At 36.7% G+C, this 27,921-nt stretch overlaps 1 protein-coding gene across 1 annotated transcript in view; it reads right to left on the reverse strand.

Moving 5' to 3' along the window:
• The window catches only part of LOC132114254 (relaxin receptor 1-like), a 51,962-nt gene extending 34,720 nt beyond the window's left edge, over nt 1-17,242 (reverse strand). Inside the window, exons 1-2 of the mRNA XM_059522363.1 lie at nt 17,008-17,242; nt 13,039-13,188 (exon numbers count right to left, since the gene is read on the reverse strand). Of these exons, the coding sequence (XP_059378346.1) occupies nt 13,039-13,188; nt 17,008-17,050 (193 nt within the window). The 5' untranslated portion in view covers nt 17,051-17,242. The remainder of the gene's footprint in view (nt 1-13,038; nt 13,189-17,007) is intronic.
• Between the last annotated feature and the right edge of the window lie 10,679 nt (nt 17,243-27,921).

Consider the following 27,921-nt stretch of genomic DNA (forward strand, 5'->3'; position numbering starts at 1 on the left):
TTCCAAGAGACAAAAAGTTTGTCCAGAATGTATAAAGAGTGCCAAAGGAACATTTTCAGTACTCCAATTTACCCAACCTTTCATTTCATACCCTCGTGTACTACTAAATGATGAGAAAATGATGGGACCATTAGACAGCAGAAAGAAAATTAAGTGCCCTCCCTCAATCTGGGACAATTTCAAACAAAGACGTCCATCTACTTTCTCTCTGTTTGATGGGTTTCTAAGTTTGACAGGGTTTTTCTAGGGCCAACCGAAAGAAGATGAGAACCATGAAATGGCAGCTTTGAAAAAAGCGAGATGAGAAAGATAACTATAATTAATGTGCCTGAGAAAAGTCTTGACACTCACTCCGTTCCACATACTGAGGCTCGGACTAATTATGACACAGTTGTGTTAGTCATCAGATGATCCTGTACATGACAAATGCCCTCACCACATTCAATAATTTCTTTATTAAGCTATAGATCAGTGCTTCATGGTGCTGCAAGACTGTGTGCCAAAGGCTACTGAGAAAGTGTTAGTAACAATGCTTAGAAATAAAAGAAATAAAGGAATAGCACACCCCAAAAAACATATATATATATACTTTTTCAGGACACTTTGATGAATAGAAAGTTCAAAAGAATCAAATTCATTTGAAACATTTTATAACATCTCAGATGTCTTTACTAATACTTTTAATTTAACGCTCATCCTTGCTCAATAAAATTATTTCTTTCTTTCCATAAAAAATAATAATACCACTTTCACTTTAGAGCTTTGACAACTTTCACTGTGCTTACTTTAACACATTAGCCTTTTTCACATCACAGCAGACTTTTTTTTTCTTTTCTCCAGGGACAAATGCCAAAAGTCAAAGCTAACATCACTGCTGGTTTCAGCTGCTGTTCTGTGACCTTAGATCCTATATGTACCCTTAGCTTGCAACTGAAGTAAAGGTTATAAACATGCTTAACATTCTTTAAAAAAACACACAAAAAAAATACCATTTGGTAAAAAGTTGTGATAACACTTTCCAGTTCTACAGGATTCTGTTCAAATGTTTTGGGTGAGCACGATTTCTTTTTATCTATAATCAGAAAGAATGCATTAAATGATTAAAAGTGATAGTAAAGACATTTATGATGTTGTAAGAAGATCCCATTTACCAAATCAGTTAGGATGATGTGACAATGAAGACTGGAATAACGGCTGCAGAAAATTCAGCTTTGTCATTGCAGGAATAAATCACATTTTAAAATATATTTAATTGTAAGGAACCACTCACTGGCCCAACGACAGATTCCAATGATCTTGTTAAAAGTGGGCTATTCTGCGTATACGTCTTCTGTAAAAATAATCATAATTAAAAATTAATTTGGTTTCTAATTTTATTCTGACTCCATGAATAATTTAATCTGACTCCAATTGAAAATGACTTCTAATTTACAATGTTTCCAATATAACAGCTGACCAATAGATTAGTTATGATTTAATTTAGACCTTTGATTATTCTAGGTATCCCATATTTTCAATTATTCGTTCATTAGGGACCCGGTATCGCATGGATAACTTACGTAGCCTCACGGACACAAACACATCAGTTCTGATCTTAGACAGAGGATGCAGGGTGAATATCTACCTTTATGTCGTCCGCGCTCTAGTTACTCATAACAAAAAGCATAGTTTTTATATATTCATGAAAACTACCACCTACTAAGGCATGCAGAAATCAAAAAGGTCTCAGATGATGTGCCACATGCTCCTTCATTGAGCTTTCTGTATGATCTACCCTGAACACAGATTTGTGTATTTGTAATACCACTTTAATCTGCTAGACATAATTATTTAAGAATAATGCAGAATAATTAAATAACTTTTATTGTTTGCCAGGCAGGATCAAACATCAATTAAAGGAATTAAAAAGAATACATGGTACACAATCAGCATAACATATAAAATACAGTTAAAAACATATAGTACTGTATTAAAAAAAATAGTTTCATGAAGTCAGCATACCAGCAATAGCAATAGAGTCACACAGAAATTGTGTGGGAAGTTCTGGATACAGATGCTTCCATGAGTGGTATGCCAAATCTCTTTAAATACCCCATCTAACAAAATGACTAGAAATATTTAGCACCCAAATCTCATGCTCAAAAGGTTACAAACCTAGTTTTGGGGATGAAAGCAAATGGTTCTCAAATATCTTTATTGGGGCATCTCCATATCAGAAGAACAGGTTTTATTTTCTTTATTCTTGCCTGTTCTGTTGATGCAAAAGTGAAACCACCTTACCAGTCGCACCCAAAGTGTTTATAATGACCACACATAAAACAGCTTAAAACAATAGATTTGAGAAATCTGCCTGACTGACTGAGACCTGACCTGGTATGGGGGAAGAAATGAGACTGGGCCAGCTGTTATCCTGTGCTCTTTCTCATAGATCCTCTCTTCAGATTAGAGAATGTTATTGTTTTATTAAAAGATAGGAATATTGAATTCAGTTTTGGTCAAATCCATCCTTATAAAATAGAAAACAGAAGGCAGAGACTTTTCAAAAACATTTCAAATACACTTTTGAACAGTGGTTTACTTTACATAGCTTGCAATGCTTCAAGCTCAAAATTTAAAGGAAATTCTAAATGAGAAATCTCAATTTGAAAGAATTTTACCAGACTCTTTCTGTTAAGGAATGCTTTTCTTCTTATTTTCTTATTTAGGTCTTATTTTCTTCTTCTAAGTATGTTGAAATCCAGCGAAAGAGATAACAGATACACGATTAAGACATCTCACTCTAATCTTATGGTTCATCCTCAGCTTGTTCCCGCTGTCTTGATGAATTCTTGATGGACCTCTCAATCAGCAGTGAACTCAGAACTGTTTAAAAATACAGCAGAAACACATATCCCCCCGTTTGCCACTACTGGGAAGTCTCAACTCACACTGCTTATGTTTAAACAAATTTTCTGATGTACAGATGTAGATCAATTCACTTCCAAAACCTTGAAACGATTAAAAATAATAATAATAATAAGCTGGTCAATGCAACTTTGAAACAGTCATTAAGGTTTGCAGTCTATTTTCATATTCATTCTACTCATTCAAGTTGCTCAATGTCATTACATTTCTGAATTATAATGACAGTGACTACGTTTACATGCAGTTAAAATTCGGGTTATGGTCGGGTTAAGGTCACTATTCGAGTTTCTGAAACATTCGGGATAACCCGTTTACATGCGTGAGCAGAGAGAGTTACTCCTGTATGCATGAATGTGTAATCAGTCGCCAATCCCGATGTAAACGGCGACACACGGTTAGCGTCTGGACGTACAGACAACAAGACGCAATATGCGTCATTTCCGATTCTTCTTCCTGTATCCAAAGACAACAACAGCAGCAGCAGGCGGATAATGAATAGTTTGGGGCAGATAGCGATAGTCTCGTTTGCGCTTTGGCGCTGGTACTGATCCACCAGCAGCACTTGACACTACTGTGCCTCTATACTGCACTCTATACTTGGTCAAAAGACCAAGATTCCTTGCGAATAGAACATGCGCAGAACACACCTTTTTATGGGTATATGCCGAAACGCGTTTACAAGACCAAATAATCGGGTTAGAAAAGGGGTACCCCAGGTATAATATCCCGGTTTTTAAAAACGGGTTTTTGCCAGTGTTTACATGGCCGTGCGCGACCGGGTTATTGCTAATATCCCGGTTTTGAACGGGTTATTGGCTGCACGTAAACGCAGTCAGTGTGAAAACCAAGCTAGACAGAGTTATATGCGTTTTTTCCCAATGCATCTCAGACCTCTAGCCTAAGAATGTCATATGTGCTGGAGTGTAAATCAAGCACACAACGAAGGAGATAGCTAAATAGTTCTTTTAATGATACACGGGAGGAAAAGGGCACATCTAAACACAAATCCAAATCATGGTTTCAAACATTACATTACATTAATAGCGGACAAAACAGAACTGAACAGACAGGATTTAAAAAGGCATGGAAAGTAATCAGAGGAATGGAAACAGGTGGGGATTAATCAGTTAACAAAACGAGGTACGGAACATGACCAAATAGGGATAACACAAAAGGAAGTCCATGACTGTGACAAAGATACACTGATAGAGATTACAAATATACATCCTGTGAACATCAAAGGATTCTTAAAATCTGTACAGCTCTAAATTACACAAATAAAAGTGATAACATTTTGGAAGCTGATATGTTTCTACTGAATGTAAACTATCCATATATAAAGATCTATGTGTGCTTTAAAATATGACATATACGAATAATGAATACTAATGAGATAAAGTTGCTAATTTTTACCACAATTCTCACACTGTACAGTTAACTGTTACTTCTTCTTTTTTTTTTTTTTTTGGCTGCAGAAGCTCATACTGCTTCAAAAATTAATCATATCCTGTCTAGGTACAGAAAAAAAAACATTAATCTGTTTAGATAATAATCAATCATCTTTACGCCCCATTAAGCTCACAAAGATCTTTAAATGTTTCTTAAACACTTTCTTCTTGATTTAAACAAAATGGTCTTACTTACTAAGATATAGGCTTTGATACATATTTCACCAAACTATCTAAAATTCTACATTCTAACTGTTAATACCACTTCAAGAGTACCAGATGAGTGAGACATCTTATTTAACTTTCTCATTATGTTTCATTAAGAAGATCTATTTTAAAATTTATAATGCATTATTCATCTGCCCCTTTCTATGAACTACTGCATACTCAAGCATACCTGAATAACAATGTGAATAGTTTTGTAAATGTTTAAGCACTGCATTTGCATATACTTAATTACATAATTCCTATGATGTATTTTTTTATCCATGTAGGGCTATTCATATGCAAAACATGCATACTGAATGAAGATATATTACACTTTTATATGTAACAAGATATACTTCAAAAGCCTCTTCATGCAGTGCAATGAAGAAGCTAAAACAGATGTCTTACTCATCTAGAACTGATGACAGAGGTAATTCATATTGTTTCTAGATTATTGTTAAGAGTGATCAGATGCATTTTAAATGATAATTTTCACAAAAATAAATAAATAAATATTTCACTGACTAATCATATCAGCAGCACATGTGAAAGAGTGAATGAGTACTAGTCAGGTGAAATCACTAGATTGTAAGAGCAGACTTATTGCTATAAAAGGAGGGAAGAAGTGCTTCCAATTACTGTGTTCTTGTTAGAAATTGTTACTTCTAAAGAAAAACGTGCATCCATCATTGCTTTGCATCAAAATGGCCTCAAGTGCAAGGAAATTGCAAGAATATTGCACCTGAAAGAACCATTTACTGGATCATCAGAAACTTCTAGGAGAGAGGTTCAACTGCAGTGAAGAAGTGTTCAGGACGTCCCAGAGTGTCCAGAGAGTGCCAGGACCATCTCCTTTTAAAGAGTCAGCTACAGAATCATGTCTCCAGCAGTACAGAGCTTGCTAAGGAATGGCAGCAGGTTGGTGAGAGAGCATCTGCACACACAGTGAGGCCAAGACCTTTGGACAACAGCCTGGTGTCAAGAAGGGCAGCAAAGAAGCCAATCCTCTCCAAGAAAAATGTCAAGGACAGACTGAATTTCTGCAGGAAGTACATGGGTTGGACAGCAGAAGACTGGTGCAAAGTTATTTTCTTTGATGAAGCTCCCTTCCAACTTGGGACATCTGGAAAATCAATTGTTTGGACAAGAAAAGGTGACCACTACCATGAGTCCTGTGACGTGACAGTGAGGCATCCTGAGACCATCAATGTGTGGGGTTACATTTCTACCAAGGGAGTGGGCTTTCTCATAATTCTGCCCAAATACACTGCCAGGAATAAAAAATGGTATCAAAACATCCTGCAAGAGTGACTTCTTCCAATGATACATGAGCAATTTGGTGATGATCCGTGCATTTTCCAGCATGATGGAGCACCATGTCACAAAGCAAGAGTGATACAGAAGTGGTTCAAAGAACATTACTTTGAAATTTTGGATCCGTGGCCAGGAAACTCCCCGGATCTCAATCTCATAGAGAACCTGTGGTCAGTCCTCAAAAGGCAAGTGGACAAGCAGAAGCCCACAAACTGTGATTAAACTCCAAAAACGAATAATATAAGAATGGATCACCATCAATCAGGATTTGGCCCAGAAGCTAATATCCAGCATGCCAGAGCGAATTGCAGAGGTTATGAAGAACCAGGGACAACACCATAAATACTGAAATATTGTAAAAAAAAAATAGCCAATGAAAGCCTTTAAAAGTTAGGATAATGCTTATCATTGTTTTTCTAAGTATGTTATAGCAACGTGGAAAAATTATCTACAAATAATGAAGCAGCAAACTTTGCAAACACATCTATATCACTGGCAAAACATTTGGCCATGACTAAAGAATGATAGATAGACAAACAGAACCGTAGCTGGATAGACAGAATGACAGACACATGGATGGATGGATAGATAGATAGATAGATAGATAGATAGATAGATAGATAGATAGATAGATATATAGATAGATAGATATATAGATAGATAGATAGATAGATAGATAGATAGATAGATAGATAGATAGATAGATAGATAGATAGATAGATAGACAGATGATAGATCAATTGATCGATCAGGAAATGCAGATCATTATTTCCTCAATGCTTTTTCATTACGTTTCAGTGCAGAAAATGTATCACAGTAAATGCAATCACATGCCTGGAGGGAACTGATGGGGAGTGACCAAGGTTACGGGGTCTGCTGAGATACTAATCAATTATTACATTAGCACATCTTTGTTAAAGCTGAATACACACTTTGCTGTTTTAAATAAATGTATTTTGGCTTATCATTATGGCCCCCTTATAGACCACCCACAGTCCTTTCAGAGACTGGTTGATGCATATTGCATGCAAAACTGAAATGTGCTTGTGAAAACTGTAAGTTTCAATGAGACTGGAAACAAAAATTTATAAAAGGAACTGTCTTAAAAAAAAGAAGAAGAAGAGTGTGATAATTTCAGGCTCAAAGTCGGCTGAGAAGGAAGGAGAACGAAGTCGGCGTTCTGAGGCTCGTGGGAAATTTTTATTACTTCAAAAGAAACAAAGACCTCGCTGAACCACGCCTCCCCAGCCACATACCCCCACCGCCCGACTCAGGCCGGGGAGCCATCTGGCCTGCAGCCTCCCCCCCCCCCCCCCCCCCATTCCTGGATAGGAAGTCGGCCACAGCCATCTGGGGATGCACCTGCCTGTGACCCAAGTGGAAGCCCAGATACCTTACCTCCACCCGCCCAAGGCGAAAACACATCAACAAATTCGGACTGCAACCGCCCGATGTCAGTGAGCTGCGAGGGCGAGAGGTGACCGCCCCCCCCCCACCCCCCCCAGGGCGAGGGCCAGGGCGAGGGATTTCCCTTTGATAATCGCTTCTTGCCCGAGATCTTCCTCTCCACTCACTGCCGTCGCTAACAGCACTGATGCCTCCACGCTCCATTTTTTGAGGAGGTTGAGGTGGTTAATTTGCCGTGCGTTGCCTCTATCCGTTCATACTACTTCATAATTGAGATCTCCTATCTGCTGTGTGACCTCAAAGGGTCCTTGCCATTTCGCTAAGAATTTGGAGCTAGAGGTGGGCAGTAAAACGAGCACTTTATCTCCCGGTGCAAATTCTCGTAGCCTAGTTCCCCTGTTATACGACTGGCTCTGTCTGCCCTGGGCCTGAAGCAAATTCTCCTTAGAGAGCCGCCCCAGTGTATGTAGTTTTGCCCTCAGGTCCATGACATATTGAATTTAGTTTTTACTCTCCGAACGTCCATCCGCCGAAGTTTCTTTCAGGACGTCCAACACCCCCCGGGGCTGGCATCCATAAAGAAACTCGAAGGGGGAAAACCCCGTGGAGGCTTGGGGGACCTCGCGCACAGATAATTTCAGGCTCAAAGTCGGCTGAGAAGGAAGGAGAACGGAGTCGGCGTTCTGAGGCTCGTGGGAAATTTTTATTACTTAAAAAAAAAAAAAAGTCACGCCACATGCGCATATATTCAAACGTCATTCAATACTATTCACTGCTCTCTGGTTTACGATCTCTCCAGCACGTCTGCTGCTTCCTCCCACGAGTCCTCAGCTATCTCGTTCTCTGCCGGTTCTCGGGCGGCTTAAATACCGCTTCCCCACGCCAATCACTGCAACGAGATCCAGGTGTTACTTGTTTCTCACTTGAACCACTTACCACCGCTCGACTCTTTACTCTCTCTCCCGTTGCAGACCTCGCTGAACCACGCCTCCCCCGCCACAAAGAGTGTTTGTGAAGAGGAACCTATCACTGGATTGGGGAAAGTTTCAGGTTGCTAAAAAAGGATTAGGGTTGTACTTCAGTGTGATACAAAATTTGTCCCATTTAATATGCCAACCTCCCAACCCTACAAAATGACAAGATGCAGCCAACCTTGTTTTACCCATTTTATTTAATGGTACCTTGGTTAAAAAATACCGTTTTATAATGAAATTGTAAATTACTTATAAATAATGACTCTGTGATTGGTTTGTAATGAATGGACACCGAATCAATGGACACTGAATCAATGCACACTGCATTCAGCATTTTCAGCCAACCAAACGTATCTTATCCAAATGGATAAGATAGATTTTCATCTTGTGCATTGCTAAAACAAAACAAAAGTGCCACATTCAGCATACGAGAATTAATGATAATTTTCTCACTAAATCCTTTAACCAATTTATCAGAGACTAAAGTATTTTCAGCAGTTGCCTGGAGTCACATATCCAACTGTGCATCAAGACCTTGTTGATGTGCTGTTCTTTTAAACTAGAAGACCATTAATCATATACTAAGATGGCTGATACTTGCTATAAAAGAAAATCTCTTTAAAATAACCAATTGTTACTCATGAGAAGAAACGAAGACATTTTGAGACATTCAATTCTCTGATTTTTTTTTCTATGGGAAATGTACCATTCAAACTCAATGAAAAGCATTTTAGGAAAAGCATCTGAGACAAAGTTGACACTTAAACATAAGTACAACTAACAACTACATTTTTTCTCATGCTATGAATGAGAAACTTAAGTATTAAAATGTTCTATTGAGTATTATATTAGTATTGCTAAACTCAAAAGCAAAAATGACTGTATAAAATACACCATAACTTGCTGAAGGTACTTGGGGTCTAATAAAATGCTGGGATGACAAATTAGTTTGTTAGCTGGCAAGATTAATGTAATGCTTTGTTTATTTGGTATTGAAAAACTCATAATCAGAAGAAAGCCTTGTGCGATATTCTAGATTCGCTGGATTACTAAAAGAGAATCCAACCTCCAAACAATACAGTCCCAGTCTTATCTCCAGCTAACAAAACAAACACAAATTAATCACTTCAATTCACAAAATATGCACGAAAGAAGTTTTCTACAAGAATAAAGGCTACATAAAAGTCAATGTAGGCTCCAAAAAAATAAAATACTCTGAGATCAGGAAAAAAGCTGATATGGAGACAAAAGATGATTTCGAATACTGTAGACTTAACCCGCCACCATTATGGATGACTGTCTGTGGTGCATTGCTCTAACTTCAGTTTCAAAAATTCATATGATGCTAAATCAAAGCTACACACCATTAACGATAACAAATTGTATATATGTCCACAGACAGACGCTATGTTCCTGAGAGACTCAGATTTTACAATCTGACAAAGCTCTTGAGGTTCAAAGCATCCATGGCAAAAAATGACAAATAGCTTTCTTTGTGGCGTCACCCATAGTCAAAATGTGTCCATATTCCTGTCTTTCATCCTCACGAGAGAGTGGATGAGAGAGAGACAGAATGAGATTGACTGCAGGTGGGCCCACATCTTCACTTTCGCTTTATATAGAGATTCAATTGTTTGTCCAAAACTACATTATCTATCAAATCTCAAAGGCACTTTTTCTTCTCTTTCTAGTTTGAAAAAATACTTTTATCATCTTTTGCGAGCTCAAGTACAGCTTATCATTTAGTTCACTTAGTCTTTTAACCTATATCCAACTTTTCACTGAACAGCGAGAGCAAGCGTCTTCAAGCCAGTGCTAAGCCTGGATAATTCAAGCCTATTGTTTACAGTGATATCCAACAGTGACCTTTCTGGCCCTGAAAAGGCTTTGAAAACTCAGTTATGAAAAGCGGAATGCGATCAGAAAGGTGAGAGTGGATTCTCATACATACACAATACCAATCTCAGGGATTTGGAAAAGCATTAGAAGATCTCTCACTTCCTGTCTGTCCTGTTCTGCTTGACTCAACACACAGGTCTAAGCAAATGTCTTAAGATATTATGTATACTCTGACATTTCCCTTGGTCCTGACCTTTTACAGTCTGGTGCCAACACAACGCCACTTAATCTCCCCCCGTTCTTCATTGTACAAAGGGTGCAAAAGCAAGTAAGACAAGGTTAAACGCGGTGCCCATCACTGTAGGGGCCAAATGGTGACACTAAAGATTGAGTTTGATACAGTTGCTGTGACAGATGCCAAGCGGCTGGGCATGCCCTGTTTCTGACAAGTATGACATTAACAAAACTGCCTACATAACCACTAGGGCCATTGTAACACATAGTGATATTGCTTGCGTAGATGATTACTGAGGAATCAATGGAAAATTACCACTTCTATGCAAGGTAGACAACACTGTTACCAAGTCAAGGAATGCTATTTGATTTTGGGGTGGGAGGATAATTACAACTCAATTGGTTCTTCTTCTGTATTTTCTCACCAGATACCTCTGAGACTATTAAAAGATAACCCTTGGGGGGGAAATTCCATTGGGGCTTGTGACTGGAGTCACAATGATAAACCAAGCTGTTTAACTGCTAGGATTTCCCTTACTGAGAGAGATGGATAAGAAGGTAAATTAAATATGACAATTTGTATAGATGAAAATGGCACAAATCTTTGTTTCAATTTGACTTATTATGCATTATAATTTCAATCCAGAAGTGGAGGCGAAGTCAACTGACATGGTTGCACCTCACACAGTCATAGAATGAAGAAAAGAGAGAAAGGTGGAGAAAAGGAACACAAATAGTCTGAATCTGGAAAGAAGAAGCACATTGAGCACATTGTTCAAAAGATGAAATGCAAAACATAATAAATAAAAAATAAAAAAATAAAGATAGGAGATGAGAAATATTGAAAAAATAACAGATGACAGGGATAAAGCAATACAAGGGCAATATACCTTAAATCTTGTTTTATTGCTGCATGCTCTAAATATCTCTGGATATTTCATTTCAAACTGCAGAAGCTGGACATCTATATGTCTAAACCGGACATCCATGTGCATGCTTTATGCATCACAGCAAACACTACAAATCCATTCGGAAGTAACACAAGCTGCTAGAGTACATCAGAAATATTACAGTCATGGCCAAAAGTTTTGGCAGAGACAAAACTTTTGTGTTTTGAAAAGTTTGCTGCTTAAGTTGGTGTAGTGTTCATTCATATTGTTTCTAGATTATTGTGTAGAGTGATGCATTTTAAATAATTGCTAAAAGCTTCATTGGCCAAAAAATGAACAAATGTCACTGTTTTTGATCCTGACACAAAAGTCCCAGCTAACATTAAATTGACTAATGAGTACTAGTCAGGTGAAATCACTATCATTCTGATTAGCAGCAAGAGCAGAATGATTACTATAAAAGGAGGGAAGAAGCGCTTCCAATTACTGTGTTCTTGTTAGCAATTGTTGCCTCTAAAGAAACACATGCATCCATCATTGCTTTGCATCAAAATGGCCTCACATGCAAGAAAATTGCTACAAAGAATATTGCACCTGAAAGAACCATTTACTGGATAGCCTGGTGTCAAGAAGGGCAGCAAAGAAGCCAATCCTCTCCAAGAAAAATGTCAAGGACAGACTGAATTTCTGCAGGAAGTACATGGGTTGGACAGCAGAAGACTGGTGCAAAGTTATTTTCTCTCATGAAGCTCCCTTCCAACTGTTTGGGACATCTGGAAAATCAATTGTTTGGAGAAGAAAAGGTGACCGCTACCATGAGTTCTGTGACGTGCCAACAGTGAGGCATCCTGAGACCATCAATGTGTGGGGTTACATTTCTACCAAGGGAGTGGGCTCCCTCATAATTCTGCCCAAAAACCCTGCCAGGAATAAACATTTTTATCAAAAAGTCCTGCAAGAGCAACTTCTTCCAATGATACATGAGCAATTTGGTGATCAGTGCATTATCCATTTTCCGTGCATGATGGAGCACCATGTAACAAAGCAAGAATTCTAGCAGTGGCTCAAAGATCATTACATTGAAATCTTGGATCCGTGGCCAGGAAACTCCCCGGATCTCAATCCCACAGAGAAACTGTGGTCACTCCTCAATGGGCAAGTAGACAAGCAGAATTGTAATCAACTCAACTAAAAAGGCCAGAATGGATTGCCATCAGTCAGGATTAGGCCCAGAAGCTAATATCTAGCATGCCAGAGTGAATTGCAGAGGTTAAGAAGAACAAGGGTCAACACTGTAAATATTGACACAATTTTTTTTTTTTATTATTTTACCAATAAAGGCCTCTAAAACTTATGATATGCTTATCATTGTTTTCATTTTACTATAGAAACTTATGGAAGAATAATGTACAAATACTGAAGCAGCAAACTTCGCAAAACACAAAATATGTCACTGCCAAAACTGATAACTGGCCATGACTGTACATGGCATGTTTATGGATTATGGGTTCTTATTGCTTTTTTTTTTACACATCACACCACTCACATCCGACAGGGTGTTTTATCACCACGCTTGGAAAGCTGCTCAATCAATCAGCTCAATCATTTACCAAAAATAAACCTATATTTATACTGTCTGTATGGTATTAAGAAACAAATCTGCATCATTCAGTGTAAATATTGGTGTTGCCAGTGTAAAATCAGCTTTGGATAAAAAAAAATCTATGCTCAACACCAATGGATTACAGTACAAAGTAAATAAATAAATTTTGCACACAAGGGGAAATGACAAGAGATAGACATGAAGGAATCGGAACTAACCACAATTCTCCTCATCTGCCTGATTCCCACAGTCATCCACGCCATTGCAGTGAAGTAGCTGAGGAAGACAGGTACTGAGGTTTCCACAGGGGAAGTATCCCAGCGGGCAGTGAGCCCGATCCTCTGATACGTTAAACATGGTCAGCACCACTTCAGAAGAGACAAACACAAAGAGCAGAGAGAAACTGAACATTATAAATACAGTCTCAGGTTACTGAGAGGTGATGTGCCTTTTTCACAAATACAAAATAATTTGTATTTTAACTAGTTATATTACTATTACTATTAATATTACTAATTCACAATTACATGTTAAACCATGTTAACTTAAAACTGCATTTTTCTTGTGTTAATTGTTAATTAAAATATATCCCCGGACACTGTACTGTTTTATAAGACGTTTTCAAAGAAATCACAGTATAGCCTAATATGTAACGGAAGGTTAAACAATATTTAACTACAACCAGTGGCCTCTGTATAAAAACAATATCAGACATGCATGATGATAAGAAAAGAGTTTTTGCTTAATTACACATGCATGAATGTAATTAAAGAGTAGGATATTTACTGCCAGCTTCCTTCTTTTAATACCTTTTATGTGAAGTCATGCAAATCCCCTTTAAAAACATCTAAAATATAAACTGAAATAACCACTTTAGAGAGTGAACATCACAAAGCTCTTGCGCTGCATTCTTTCTAATCACGGATAAAAAAAATCTAAGAAGGGTTTTCTTATTCTTTAATCAATGTTTCATCACAACCTTTCAGAGGCGTCATGCCTATTCAAACTGCGATGTCTGAGCCATGTGGATTTTAGATGCAGCTTCCAAAAGTAAAAAAAAAAATATATATATATATATATATATAATTTTTTATTTTTTTCATCAGCTGCTAAATGCAAATCAGCATTCGTGCTTTGGCTGGCGCTGAGCCAAAGACAGATGCGTTTGTACAGCAATGTGAATTATAACCAATCACACACCATTCTGTTGAGCTTATGAATGCAGTGGCCAATCAGAGACGTTCAGATGAGTCATCGCTGAAACGCAGTGTTTTGTTCACTCGCTGACTGAATTATAAACAACAAAATGCAGATGTGCGTATGATTGTAAGTAAGATATTCATTTCACAGTGTAAAAAGCTTCAGTGATTTAAATGTTTTTTTTTAAATGGAGTTTTTGAGAGTGCCAGAAATCTGGCTAGACTGAAGTGAAAATGTTCTTTGATAATGTAAATGTTCTTTGCATACAATATTGTTATTAGATTCACATTAAATACAAAGTCAGTCAAATATAATCTGCGTCAGAATCGATTTTACCAGGACATTGCCTAGTGACATGAAGACATAAATTCTAGTGATTTATCAGATATGTACCACTGTTTCATCCTTGTTTTTGATTTGTTTTATGTCAAAGTACTCTGTCGTGTGTTTTTTGTGCTTTTTCGGAGAGTTTTCTCATGCAAATGTGTTATTTTGTGTTTGCATTCATGCACTCATGACAGACTTTACTTTCACTTTGTTTTCGTTCATATTTCCAAAGAAATATGTTAAGTAGTTCAAAAGTCTTCTTATTGGTTTAATACGGGACAGTTTGAACCAATCTGAGCACGGGGGTGGGACTAAGCGTCAACAATAATTTCTGTTTGGCTCAGAGGAAAGAAAGCATTTGTTTCTTCTGACGAATCAATGTTGTCAAAATGTGATGACGTAATCACGTACACTACGGCGCCTCTGAATAACCATGAAAAGATTGGAATAGCCGTTTAAAAGTTATTAAACATTAAAGAATAACAGTTATTTTTAGCCGCGGACGGCTGTCTCGGTCTTTGAGGGTTAAATAAAAAGTCTGGTTTTTATGTGTAGTTAATAGATTACACTGCTTTGCCCATCACCCATTATTTAACAATCTGGTGCAAAACTCATTTACTTACATTTGAGAATCTAGATATTTCCTGACATAGCCTAGTTAACACATTTGGAAATATTATGAATAAAAAGGAAAAAAATCAAATAAAACATTAAGCTATATCAGTTATACAGTGCTATTGTTTCTGCGGTGTCACATGACCAGCATGATGCTGAGCCCATAGCAACCCCCCCACTCGTCCCCCCTCAAAAATCATGAGTGCATGACGCCCCTGACTCATATTACGGCAAGTCATTCTCAAGGCAATCTATAGATCTATGAATAAACAGCCCAAAAGAAGAAATAGTTGTGTGTCAACATGAAGAACTGCCGTAGTGTAGCAAAAGCTTGGGGGCAGACGGTGCAGTGCGATTTATCAGACAGTAGCTCTTTCTTTTTTTCTTTCTTTCTTTTCTGAATGGGTGCGAAGATCTAAGCTCTAGGTTAATTTATACAACAGAGAGAAATACCTTTGAATTTTTATATTACATCATTTTAAATGTAAAACCTCTTTATTGTAGTAAGTTGAGTTTCTATAGTTAAACCTAATCAATACAACCATGATGCACTGCATAGCCTTCAGGTCTATGTGCAGACCAACTGTTCCTTTTGCCCTGTTAAGTTCATTTGTTATCCAAGCAGTAAAAATCTATAAATATCATTCTTAAATGATCTGAATCTCATTGCAGCTGTTTATGTTGGATCAAGTTTACCTGCTTTTGAGTGCCACATATGACAAATCTTACACCATTAGTAAACCGGAGAACACAGACAACACAGAAACAATAAATTTAAGACATAAACTATGTTGTTATTATTATGGGCACTATACAGTCAATGCCACATATTATGGAATTCATTATTTGTGATTCCTAAGCACTCCCCAATTAAATATATTTAAATATATACATACATATTCTATTGAGTATTGTTTTTATACTAAATTCAAGATATTTCCGATACCCTATCTCCTCCCCCAAACAAACCCTTTTTTTTTTTTACTTTTTAATTTAAACATTGTTTAGTATTTTTATCCAGCTGTTTTCCTTGTGGTGACCATTGGCTGGTTCCCACAATGTCTGCAAAACTTGACACACTCACTCTCACACACTACACAGTCCAAACCAATGTTATACGAAATTGGTGCATGCAAGAAAGGAAAACATGGGGTGTGATTTAAAACCTCCAAAGCTGCCAACCTTACCTAGACAGCATCACAGGAGTCTTCACTGAATTTTTGCAGAATTCTGGAACAGGTACCTTGGTAGCACTGTAGAATTTGAAATGCAGCCTTGACGTGGCCCTCTAATGATTGAATTTTGATATCTGAGTGTAGCTATGTTATTGCCTACCTTGTTCATCCTCCTTCAAATTGATATAGCCTACTTTAATCACTTTATACTGGAAAGCAGAGTCCTTCTTAAGCCAATTAATTTATAATTATGAAATCAAAGTAAAGGTTTAGGAGAGGATGATATGCAAGTATTATTACTATATAATATTCTTTTTCATACTGGCCTTATTAAACAAACGTTTCAATAGCGTTTCAGTGCTCAGATACAAGTGAAATAACAGGGTATTCAGACAGCGCTAAATACAGTATATACGTACGCAAAAAGAAATTTCGCTTTTGCGCGAGGAGGTGACCATAGCAACAGCGGTATTGACCGGTACAATGAGAAAACACAATTTCTCTGAGTATCTCCTCATTATTGTAGATTAACATATCACTAAATCTTTAAGATAAAATGTATAAACTCTTTGCCAAGACGAAATGATTGCAAAGAAAATAACGGGAAAAACTAAAAGGATAATAGCAAACTAAATGTAATAATTATCCACCAATAATCAACAATCAATCTATCAAAAGCAACGAAAAAAGCATCATTTTCCTCATGGGCCAAAAGATGATTTAAAACTATTTTTGAAATGAAAAGCGGGTCAAATATGTGTAAACTGTTAACAGTAAAGTGATCCGAGTTTGTTAAAAAAAAAAACAAATCAGACCACTTTCTCTGGCATCATGAATGAAGGAAACACAAGGTGAAGCACAATAACTCACCCGACACTCCGCACATCAGGATGCTGGCGATGTGAACTTGCATGGTAACGGCGACGGAAGATGTGATGTCAACAACAGCTGAAACCTCTGCGCGCGCTGTCAGATTCCCCTGGCTGATTAAAAAAGACTTGTTTAGTTCCTCGTTGCCAGCCTCCTCTAACAAATTGGAAGAAAGTTGCGTGCGGATGATAGGATACGAACAGGTCCGACTAATCCGCAGAGATGCTCAGTGCGCTCCTTTGCGCGCACGGATCGAGTATAGAGCGCAGAGAGCGCACGCACATGCACAACGCACAGACACCTGGGGGAGGGACTTTGAAATGAAATACATCACTTTTCTTCAAATCGACACACACGTGTTGGGGTGAGGTTTAGTAGGGCTGCGCTAGTAACCAATATATAGACACATTTGTATATATAATCATGTGACACTTTATAAGTATGATAACGCATCTTGATTTAGAGTACCAGCCAAACTTCTCGTCAGCAGGATTCTTTCATTTTATTGCCTACCCCTTTCTCAGTTGCTGTCAAAATGCTGTCTAGACAATATTTCAGCAAGACAAGCATGACTCAGTCTTTCTGCCCTATGATTGCTGATGCACATTTCACCGACATCTACATGCCATTTCTCTCATGAATGGCTAAATGGTATAAAACATAGCAGCTTGTCCTTGTGCAACAACCAGAACTTGACCTTCAGACGGTCAAGTCCAGTTTTGGGTCAGCAGCTCATGGGGAAAAGCCACAGATGTCTGCAAGAGAGAAAGAGAGAGAGAAATGAAGAGATTCTGCATAACATCACTTACCAGTAGATCTTCTGCAGTGAATGGGTGCCATCAAAATCAGAGTTCAAACACCCATTCCAAGGAAGAAATGTTGAGGGTGAATACATTTTCAGAAAATGTTCAGTTGTGAATAAACTATTCATTTAAAGTTTAAATAATAATTTTTGGTGATATTCTTTATGCTAATTCTTTTTATAATAATAATAATAATAATAATTATTATTATTATTATTATAATTATTATTATAACCAGGAAGAAGTTATTGAGATCCGTGCATAAGGGGGTTATGAGCCAAGTGCTGCTCTCCTCTAATCAAATCACATCTCTTGCTCCATTTCTTGAGTTTTGCCTCATACACACACTAGAGAGAAACATGATGTAAAATAAAATAACTCTTGCTCTTTTAATTCTAAATCATGGTTAATTTACAGTTAACAGTTTGAATAAGTTTAGAGTGAGCTCTCTTTAACCTCCCTCTCCCTCATGACCCATACACTTAGTGATTCCTTTTCTTTATAGCAGCTTATATTTTGGTGTACTACACAGACATGAATCTGAAATATAATTTGGCTTACCAGGCAAACAGCTCCTTGTTCTTTGGGGACTGAATAATTGACAAGAGAAACCCCTGAGTTGCACCTGACAATTTAGAATGATCATTCTGGCAATCTAACACCATTTATTTTAATCTCTCAATTGCTATTGCTATGAATTCAATCTCTCTGCCGGTTTGACACCGACCCTATTTAAACTCTAACAAATGCAAACCAGAGAGCTGATTTTCCAACGCAGCTAATCTCTGGGAGGGATGTGTATTTCCAAAGGAGCTTCATCGCTGCTGTGGTTTCTGGGCATGCTGAAGAAATTCAGATATGTTCTAGGCAATTGCTTTTTAGACACATCAATGAAAATTCAATTATTAGGAAGCAAATCATTGAAATAATCATTCTCACACAAAATGTGCTAAAAAAAAAACATCAGTTTCTATTCTATTAGTTATGGTTGCTTAGAAATAGAGTAAGCTGTGACATATACACTTCTTCCTTGTAGCAACACGTTCCCTACACCAATAAATGATATTTCCCAGCATGCCTTGCACCTGACCATCTGCACTTTTGCTCCATTTTCCCTTCTCACTAGTTTTCTGTCAGATACATTAATCTTTATTAGACCAAGAGGTGAATAAAAGATGCCCGTTAGAGAACTCCCAATTGTCTCTCGTTAGTGTAAATTGAAAGAGGCTTTATTACCATTTTCGTTGAATCCCGTCAGACCCAAGTTTATGCTGTCGCTTTAGATAAAAGCACCTGCTAAATTGATACATGTAAATAAAGATTCATGAAACCAAGCTTGAATACTGCACATTATTTACCCCATCCAGAGCAGAACTAACCATTTCTGTTCAAATGAAAAACACATTAAATTTGAACTTTAAAGAAGCAGAATTTATTCAGAATTTATGGACCATGGTGGAAAATCACTTGAACACAAAATGCTTTGATTTAATATATTATATAATCCATCGGTCTTGATGAAATTTTTTTTTTCATAAAGTTTTTTACAATAGTATACATGAGTTGCATAACTCATTACAAACCTAAATCAATTAAATTACAACATTAGCTTTTAATGTTTTGCTATGTGAGTGATTCTTAAATTCCAAGCCAATCTCTCTTACTGTTGGTATTCAAAACATTCTTAACTAAGAAATACAACTGTCGGAACATTGCTGTCCTGCAAGGAGTTGCCGTCCTGTCTGTCACATTGTGAAAACAGCCTTTTGGGAAAGATGGATTATACAATCTTCCCACTGCAGTGCAACCCTGCAGAGACGTCCTCAATCAATGAACTTTTCCCCTTTGTTTTTAAATTAATAATAGCTCATCAAGTCAGGAAAATAAGTTGGAAAGAAAAAGAAAAATCCTGAATCCTAAGCTTTAAAGTACAATCACATGAAGAGTTCACCCAAAAGATCCCCCTTTTTGGACATATCAGCATGAATATGCTTGAGTGATTGTCAGTTTCATTCTGCTAGGATCAAACTTCATGTGCCTATCAAAAGCCTAGGATAGAAAGTGATGTACTTTAAGCACTGACACACACACACACACACACACACACACACACACACACACACACACACGCATGCACACACACACACACACACACACACACACACATGTTGGGTTTCCATGTTTTATAGGGACATTATATAGGCATATTTTTATACTGTACAAACTGTGTTTTCTATCCTCTAACCAATACTTTAGCCCTTTTGCTTTCATATGTTTATTGATTACACAAATATTCAATGGATTACATTTCACTTAACGGTAAGGCCAAATTGAAGAACATGCATCCAACGACTGTTTGAGATGATGTCACATAAATCAGCTTTGCCACAAAGAACCAAAGAGGACAACAGGAGAAAACTGACACTTACTTTCAACTTGTTCCCTAACATCAGTCAAAGAAAGAGACTGCTTGAAATCCACAGTTGCAGACACTTGTTGACAGGATGACATTTGTGAAGAAAGCCTATGCAGCCTCCAGTCTTCCACTTTTGACCTCGCAATGACTGAATTGTGGCCAAAACAAATCTGACACAATTTCTATGTCCATTCCATCATTTTACGAACCTAAAAGTTTAAATAAGTAAATAAAATGTATTTTTTTTTAAATAGATAATTGACAGTTGCTGGTCCCCATTGACTTGCATAGTGTGTAGTGACTTAAAAAGTCACTTTAAACACATAAAATGCTCTGTTTAAAGAGCTATAAGATCATATACATTAATTTGTATGCACAAAACGAGCAATCTCTTGCTAACGTGGCTCCAGAATGTAAATAACTCTGTGTAATTTCAAAAGCCTATTTAAAAGTCATGACATGTTTCAGTTTAAAAGTGCTTGTGATCCTTGAGGACACATTCATTTTTTTATTCAGGGCATAAGGGAGTAGTGACCAAGCTGGCCCTTTTGGTATGACGGGGCAAAGGGGAGATAGCCTGGGTTAGATGCAAGCTTCAGAATCTACACTCTAAAAAAAAAGATGGTTCTTTAAAGGTTCTTTACATGTGCTAACAGTTCTGTTTAGAACCGTATCTTCCTGTGAAATTATTTTATACTGAAATGGCACTTTGTGTTAGAGTGCTATATTCCCACTTTTTTGTTTGTCAAAGCCACCTCATTATTCATTTTTTGGAGCTCAGCCATCCAATTACACAGACTGTCTACACACACTCAAAGGTAAATTACTTTTTACTTTTAAATTGTAACTGGAACCCTATCAATCATATATTTTTATCTGTAAGTTTTTTTTGTACTCTGGTTTATAATATTAATAAACAATATATAAACAATATAGACTATACAATTAATATGAATAATATTATTATACTATTAATATTAATATACTACTAATATTAATAATATTAACAAAATTAGCCTATTGTTAAAAAATATAATTTTAAAGCATATATCAAGGAAGAAACCGATGGAAACTGGTACAAAATTGTTCATGACACAATTCATTTTTTTTAAAGGGCACCCTGGGTGTTCAGACTTTTATGGATTCATATAACATAAATTATGTCTCTTACTGAAATATGTAGAAAACCAATGAAAGATTAATGTTATTTAAAAAATCCACATCATTTTATACATATTTTGGATTATGAGGGGTGCCATTATTTCAATGACGTGAAATGGTTGCACCAGGTGAGCTATTCTGGCAGTACCTGCTATTTTTACCACAACACAACTAAGAAAATAAAATACTGATAACTTTCATGTTCTCTGGCATTTTGGTGTAAAACTTTATTGATTACATGCATAAGACAGATTTGTAATGCCTTAATGTTTAAGACTATGCTTATATCCATCGCCATCTGTAAGCTCTTTCAGTAGCTGTGGTCACCGTATCAGTATTTATTTTCTGAGTTGTGTATCCCTGGTGTATTTCTTGAGACTGTAGTGTAGCTTAGCTTAAATGTGTTCTATAAATAAATAGTGCTTAGAAACTGCTGTTGAGTATTGAGTATTCTAAATTGAAACAAAAAGGCTTGGACCCAGAAACCATATTCGACATGTCACAACAAGTGGACATTGGCATGTGACCCTGCAGGTCAACTGAAAGTCTTTAAAAACCTTTCATACACAGGCCACGTATCAAACCAAGTAAGTGGCTTTGGAGCTGTTCAGTCAAGCCAGTAATGATCTCTTTGACATGTTGATTACAGGTCAACTGTGCATCAGTGGTCTTCTGAGCAATCTAGAGACTGCTGGTTCATGGACCTGTTGAAAGAAAGAAAACCATTTTTTTGCTCACAGCCACCACAATTAATCATAAATGACATTTCGTTTGTGCATTTTTTTACTAAGCTATAATAATCAATAATGATATTGCAAATGATATACAAACAACGGACTAAGTAGGATCAGGGTTCTATCACAGTCAGTGGCAGTAATAATTTTAAAAGATGACATATGATGATATTTCTGATAAAGTTCTTATTTTTGGTAAGAGGTTAGCTGTTTTTTTTTTTTTTTTCTGGCATCATTCTAAAAAGCAAGGCTAAACGTTTTCATACAACAGAAGATAAAAACACCTTTAGTGATTTGCCAACTGGATTAACCATCTTGGTTTTGTATCCGTGATCCAGGAAAATGTCTTACATGGCTCCCACATAAAAAGTCCCCTTAGCATGGAAACAGATGAAATAGTACTTTGAATCTACATTTTGTCTAATAATCTTTGAATAGACTACAAAAGAAAAAAAAATCATTATAGCAATGATGAAAATAAAACACCTGTTTTCAGAGAGCATTATCCTGGATTTTAAACACCTAGAGGCATGTTTCTCACACTACAGCAGCTGTACATCGATCGGGAACATTTTAGAGTCAACAAATTCACATAAGCTGCTAGAGCAATTACTTCTGGCTTTCTTTACCTACACCACTTATCCTCACTTGAATAAGGGTCTAGTACTATTATATGCCACTCAAAGACTTTAAAATGCTTATTACATCAAAAACAACACCATATATATATATATATATATATATATTACCATGGAAGGATGAACCCCCGCATAGTCAAAATTACTATTTGATGAGCCATTGATATGAAATAAAGGGAAATAACTGTAATTGCAGAGCAGGAAGTAGAAAAGCCTTTTACATCAAAGTCTGCCATGACAGAAATTGTTGGCATCACAATTATCCAATCATGCTGCCATTAAACAGAGGAAGAAAGCAGAATAAAGAGGGAAAGGGGAAGTGGAGAGAAATAGAGATAAAAATAGCAAGAGCCCCACCCCATAAACTGCTTTAATAAAATAAAAAAAAAGCATCAAATACTTTCTCGCAATTAAAGCCTGCAAAATCATAGAGATAAATGATAAACAACTGGGTTTAACAGCTAGCAGATAAGATGACAATCTCACTCAATGAGTCAGAATATATACAACGTAGATTGGTGTGTTTCTTTCTAGATATTAGCACATTATAAACCGATGTGAGTAAAGAAGATATTGAAGGGAGAAAAACATCACAGAATTTGTTGCCAAGCTGTGGAAGCATTTAGCTTAAGTGCCCTAAAGTTAACATGAAGCAGCATTCATAACGCATTTTTCATCTGTAATCTGATGCATTTAAGAGTGGATATTTTTTTGATACGTTTTGTGATACACTTGTTAATGACCATGCACTTCAGAATGCTGTCACTGAAGTTTGCCTCCTCTGGGAAATCAGTGCTTTCATCTGTTCACTTTTTGAATGCTTTATTGGCTGCAGTTCCCTTTGGGGATTAGAGCTTGTTTGGTTTTTAATCCCACACTAACAACTCCGTCTCAAACGGAAATTTCCTTTTTGCTCAAATAAACGGAACAGACTGGCTTAAAAAAACAGTGATATAGTTTGAGGAGTACACTTTTGTTTCAATAGAATAAAAGCATTAAAATGATAATAATAATAAAAAATCAATAGACCCAGACCCATCCATTGCATTAAAAAGTCAATAGACCCATATATTGCATTAAAGTTATACCACTCTGCTCAACTAAAAAGATTCAGGAGCTTTTGTCAAATCTAATAGTTAAGCAAATTTATTCCACTGAGCTCCAAAACGAAATCATCCACCTTGTTAACATAGAAAATCTTATTACTACATGCTTGATATAACTTTCACGTTCTCAGTCATTTTGCTGTAACATGGTGAAAATCTGATTACTTGCATAAAACAGAGGTGCCTCCCCGTCCCTGCTCTTACGGGTTCACACAGGGAAAATCAGACAGTTTTGACCTTGTCCTGTTCTTAGTGATGGAATTTTAAACGGGTTCATCTGCCGGCTGCACTGACAAGATGAAAATAACATAATACTTCTACACATATACAAGCACATGGCCTTATTTGATATTGTTTGTTTCTTAATTATAAAAACTGTATACTTGTGTTAAAATTAACAAGGAAAGGTCAATAGATAAAATATATATTTTTAAAAGTCAACAATATAAAACTATATAAATAGTTAAAATTAATGCATTCATTAAAAATCATGCATTACATAATAATTCATATTATATATACATACATATTTTACATTTCAAAATAAAATAAAAATACAATTCTGCAACTGATGTTTAGACCATTATTTAGCTTTCGTGTAAATACCAAACTTGGATTATCTAGCTACATATGCATATCAATCACTACTAGAAATTTTGACAGCTTTAGTTTACAAACATACCTGAAAGGGATGCACAGGACTCCTGCTCCCTAAATACCAGATACTATTTCTATAATGCAGCAGATGTCAAAACATTCAATGATGGATATGGTGTAGTGATAGCAAAACCGCCATAGACTGAAGTGCATAAACTTTGTCATCAGTTGAATTTTTAATGATTAACAATGTTTATGAGTAGGTGATGTTCATTGCCTGTAACTGAATGCATGGTGCCTCAACAAGCAGTGAGGAGACATTTTAAAATGTAAATGCAATCAAGGCTATAAAAGGAAAGATAATTTGTGTTTGTTTTACGCGCGGAGTACAAACATGTCATTAGGTGGAAACAGGATACACCCCACCGCAGCTCAGTTAATTTTCAGCCAGAGGTGTCTTTGATTACACAGATGTAAGAGCTCTCTGAACTCCTCTAAGCTCACCAGCACTGGAGGGAGATGATTTCATTACTCAAGTGTGTTTTGCAATTCCATCGCGTTCAATTCCAAGTGAAGGACCCTTGGCTGGGCTAAACAGGAACACTATCTGCTCGTATCTTCAGATGATGAAATATCATAGTCTGGATTGCACAGAAAAAGATGTGGTACCTATGGGATTTTGAGAGTAAACTTTTAAACTATACGATAACTGCACAGTATCAATGCTTGAAAATAAATCGAGAAAATAAATAAGCAGAGAAACCTACATGTTATCTGAATAGCTCAGGTTAATTTGTGTAGTACTGTTCCTCATGTTGCTAGTTTTTCACATATCACTTTTGTCCTATAAATAAAGGTAAAAGTCATTTTTTTATGGTACATTTTGGTTTTCTCCACAACTTTTTGAGAATTCACTCATCTACAACAGTTCCCCAACATGTTCACTGTTACTACACTTTAAGATTAAATATTTTATAAATATAAATATTTGTATTAATTTATTTATTTACTTTTTTATCATTATTTAAAGGATGAAAGTAAAGACAAAAAATATATATTTAGAAAACATGCTGTTCTTTTGAACTTCATATTCAAAGAATCCTGAAAAAGTATGATGTTAAAATTGTATTTTACATTTTAATATTTCATGATATTAATAATTTTTACTGTATTTTTAATCAAATAAATGCAGCCTTTCAGTGCAGTGAGCATTATGACATATTGTACAGACTCCTCTAAAAATAAATCAGATGTATTTTCTCCATTTAAATGTAATATCTTACTTTTCCTGACTACCTGACTTTTATTACCATCTTTAATTAACTCCTTTAAGAGAATGTTAACAAGGGCAAGACTGTCATTTCTAGAGATGGCTGATGAAGAAACACAGCCTCTATTTTCCCATCTTATGAGCTTCTCTTCTGCCACTGCATGTGATTTAGGCAGCTGCCTTTGTAGTCTTTTAAAATCTGAAGAACTCACATTTCGAGAAGAATAAGATAACATCATCTTTTTTCATAGCCTCTCTTCTCTCATCCCAAGGTGCATCCCAGAAGTCCCACCATTTTATCTTGACAAGAAAAAGCAGAGGGCAACATTTCTTTTTCACAAGTCTGCCACCAACAGATTTGATTTAATCCACACACTTAACTTGCACAACACCGCATGTTGCGCTGTGTCTGTTATACCACATTTGAATGCAACAGTACCTCACCGGGAAACTCATAGTAAGCAATTATGGCAATCTATCATTTGAGAAGTGTCTGCGGTGTTATTCCCCCCCCCTCTTTTTCCGACCTCGAATGCACAAGCATAAGAGAATTGCTCACGTCAAACGTCTGATGGCAGGAAAATTGATGCCAGGCACCAGCCTGCCAGTCAGAGAACGCCAAACACAGAACAATTCACGACTGTGCCTTCAGAATGAGACAGCTAGAGAATCCAATAACAGGGTACTTCCAACAGCAGTTAGGACATGAAGCTGTCCGTCACTGCAGAACAGATTCGATAAAAGACTTTCTGCTGAGATCCTGCTCATAATCTTCTTCCTGTACTCTTTGAATTCCTAAGCCAGTGCAATAGAGTTCGTCTGACTTCTGTTGAAGAACGTATACTGAGCCGTGTGCATTCAAGTCCTGCTATGACTAGTTTAAAAATGTCTAAGCTCAGCGTTGTGAATGCTGAGTGCTTTAATGAATGTGATCGTTTGACTGAAATCTCCCATCATAAAGTTGCTTCTAAGGATGGAGATGCCAGCGGCTTATAAAGAGATGCCATATTGACTTAATTCTGATTCTTTATGAGGGATGGGAGTGACATTGCGGGTATGTGAGTTTATCGTGACTGATGGGTCCATGGTGTCTCGTAGCTCTCGCTGAGCAGACAGAGAATAAGCCCTTGAGCTGCCTGACACCATCATCCCATCATTCCCTTTCTGCAATGGACAGGCTGTAATGTGACCTCTGTATGTGCGGAGGAGAGGAATTTTTTGGGGTGGTTGGGGAACAGATCACATTGCTTGTCAAGGCAGATGGATGGGGGGAAAATTGTCAGTGGAAGTAAGAAATCCAGGTCCATTCCTGGAGGGATAATGAATGAATGGCAAAGCAGTACTTGGAGGAAGTGGCATGCAAATCCCACTCTTGAATAATTCTGACGAACATCTCTGTAAAACTAAAGTTTTCTTCAAGTACTGCAATATTGCAGCATTTTAACTTTTATTAACAAATTGATTTTAAGTCTACAACTTAAACACAAGCAAAAGTTTCTCTGTTAGCACTTTTACAAAATATACTTTTATAAAATATTACTTTATAATAATACCTGGTAACCTTTCACAACAAGGTTCTATTTGTTAACTACAACCCGAATTCCGGAAAAGTTGGGACGTTTTTTAAATTTTAATAAAATGAAAACTAAAGGAATTTCAAATCACATGAGCCAATATTTTATTCACAATAGAACATAGATAACGTAGCAAATGTTTAAACTGAGAAATTTTACACTTTTATCCACTTAATTAGCTCATTTAAAATTTAATGCCTGCTACAGGTCTCAAAAAAGTTGGCACGGGGGCAACAAATGGCTAAAAAAGCAAGCAGTTTTGAAAAGATTCAGCTGGGAGAACATCTAGTGATTAATTAAGTTAATTGATATCAGGTCTGTAACATGATTAGCTATAAAAGCTTTGTCTTAGAGAAGCAGAGTCTCTCAGAAGTAAAGATGGACAGAGGCTCTCCAATCTGTGAAAGACTGCGTAAAAAAATTGTGGAAAACTTTAAAAACAATGTTCCTCAACGTCAAATTGCAAAGGCTTTGCAAATCTCATCATCTACAGTGCATAACATCATCAAAAGATTCAGAGAAACTGGAGAAATCTCTGTGCGTAAGGGACAAGGCCGGAGACCTTTATTGGATGCCCGTGGTCTTCGGGCTCTCAGACGACACTGCATCACTCAT

Source organism: Carassius carassius, chromosome 33 (genome assembly GCF_963082965.1).
Source record: "Carassius carassius chromosome 33, fCarCar2.1, whole genome shotgun sequence".
Classification (NCBI taxonomy): Eukaryota; Metazoa; Chordata; class Actinopteri; order Cypriniformes; family Cyprinidae; genus Carassius; species Carassius carassius.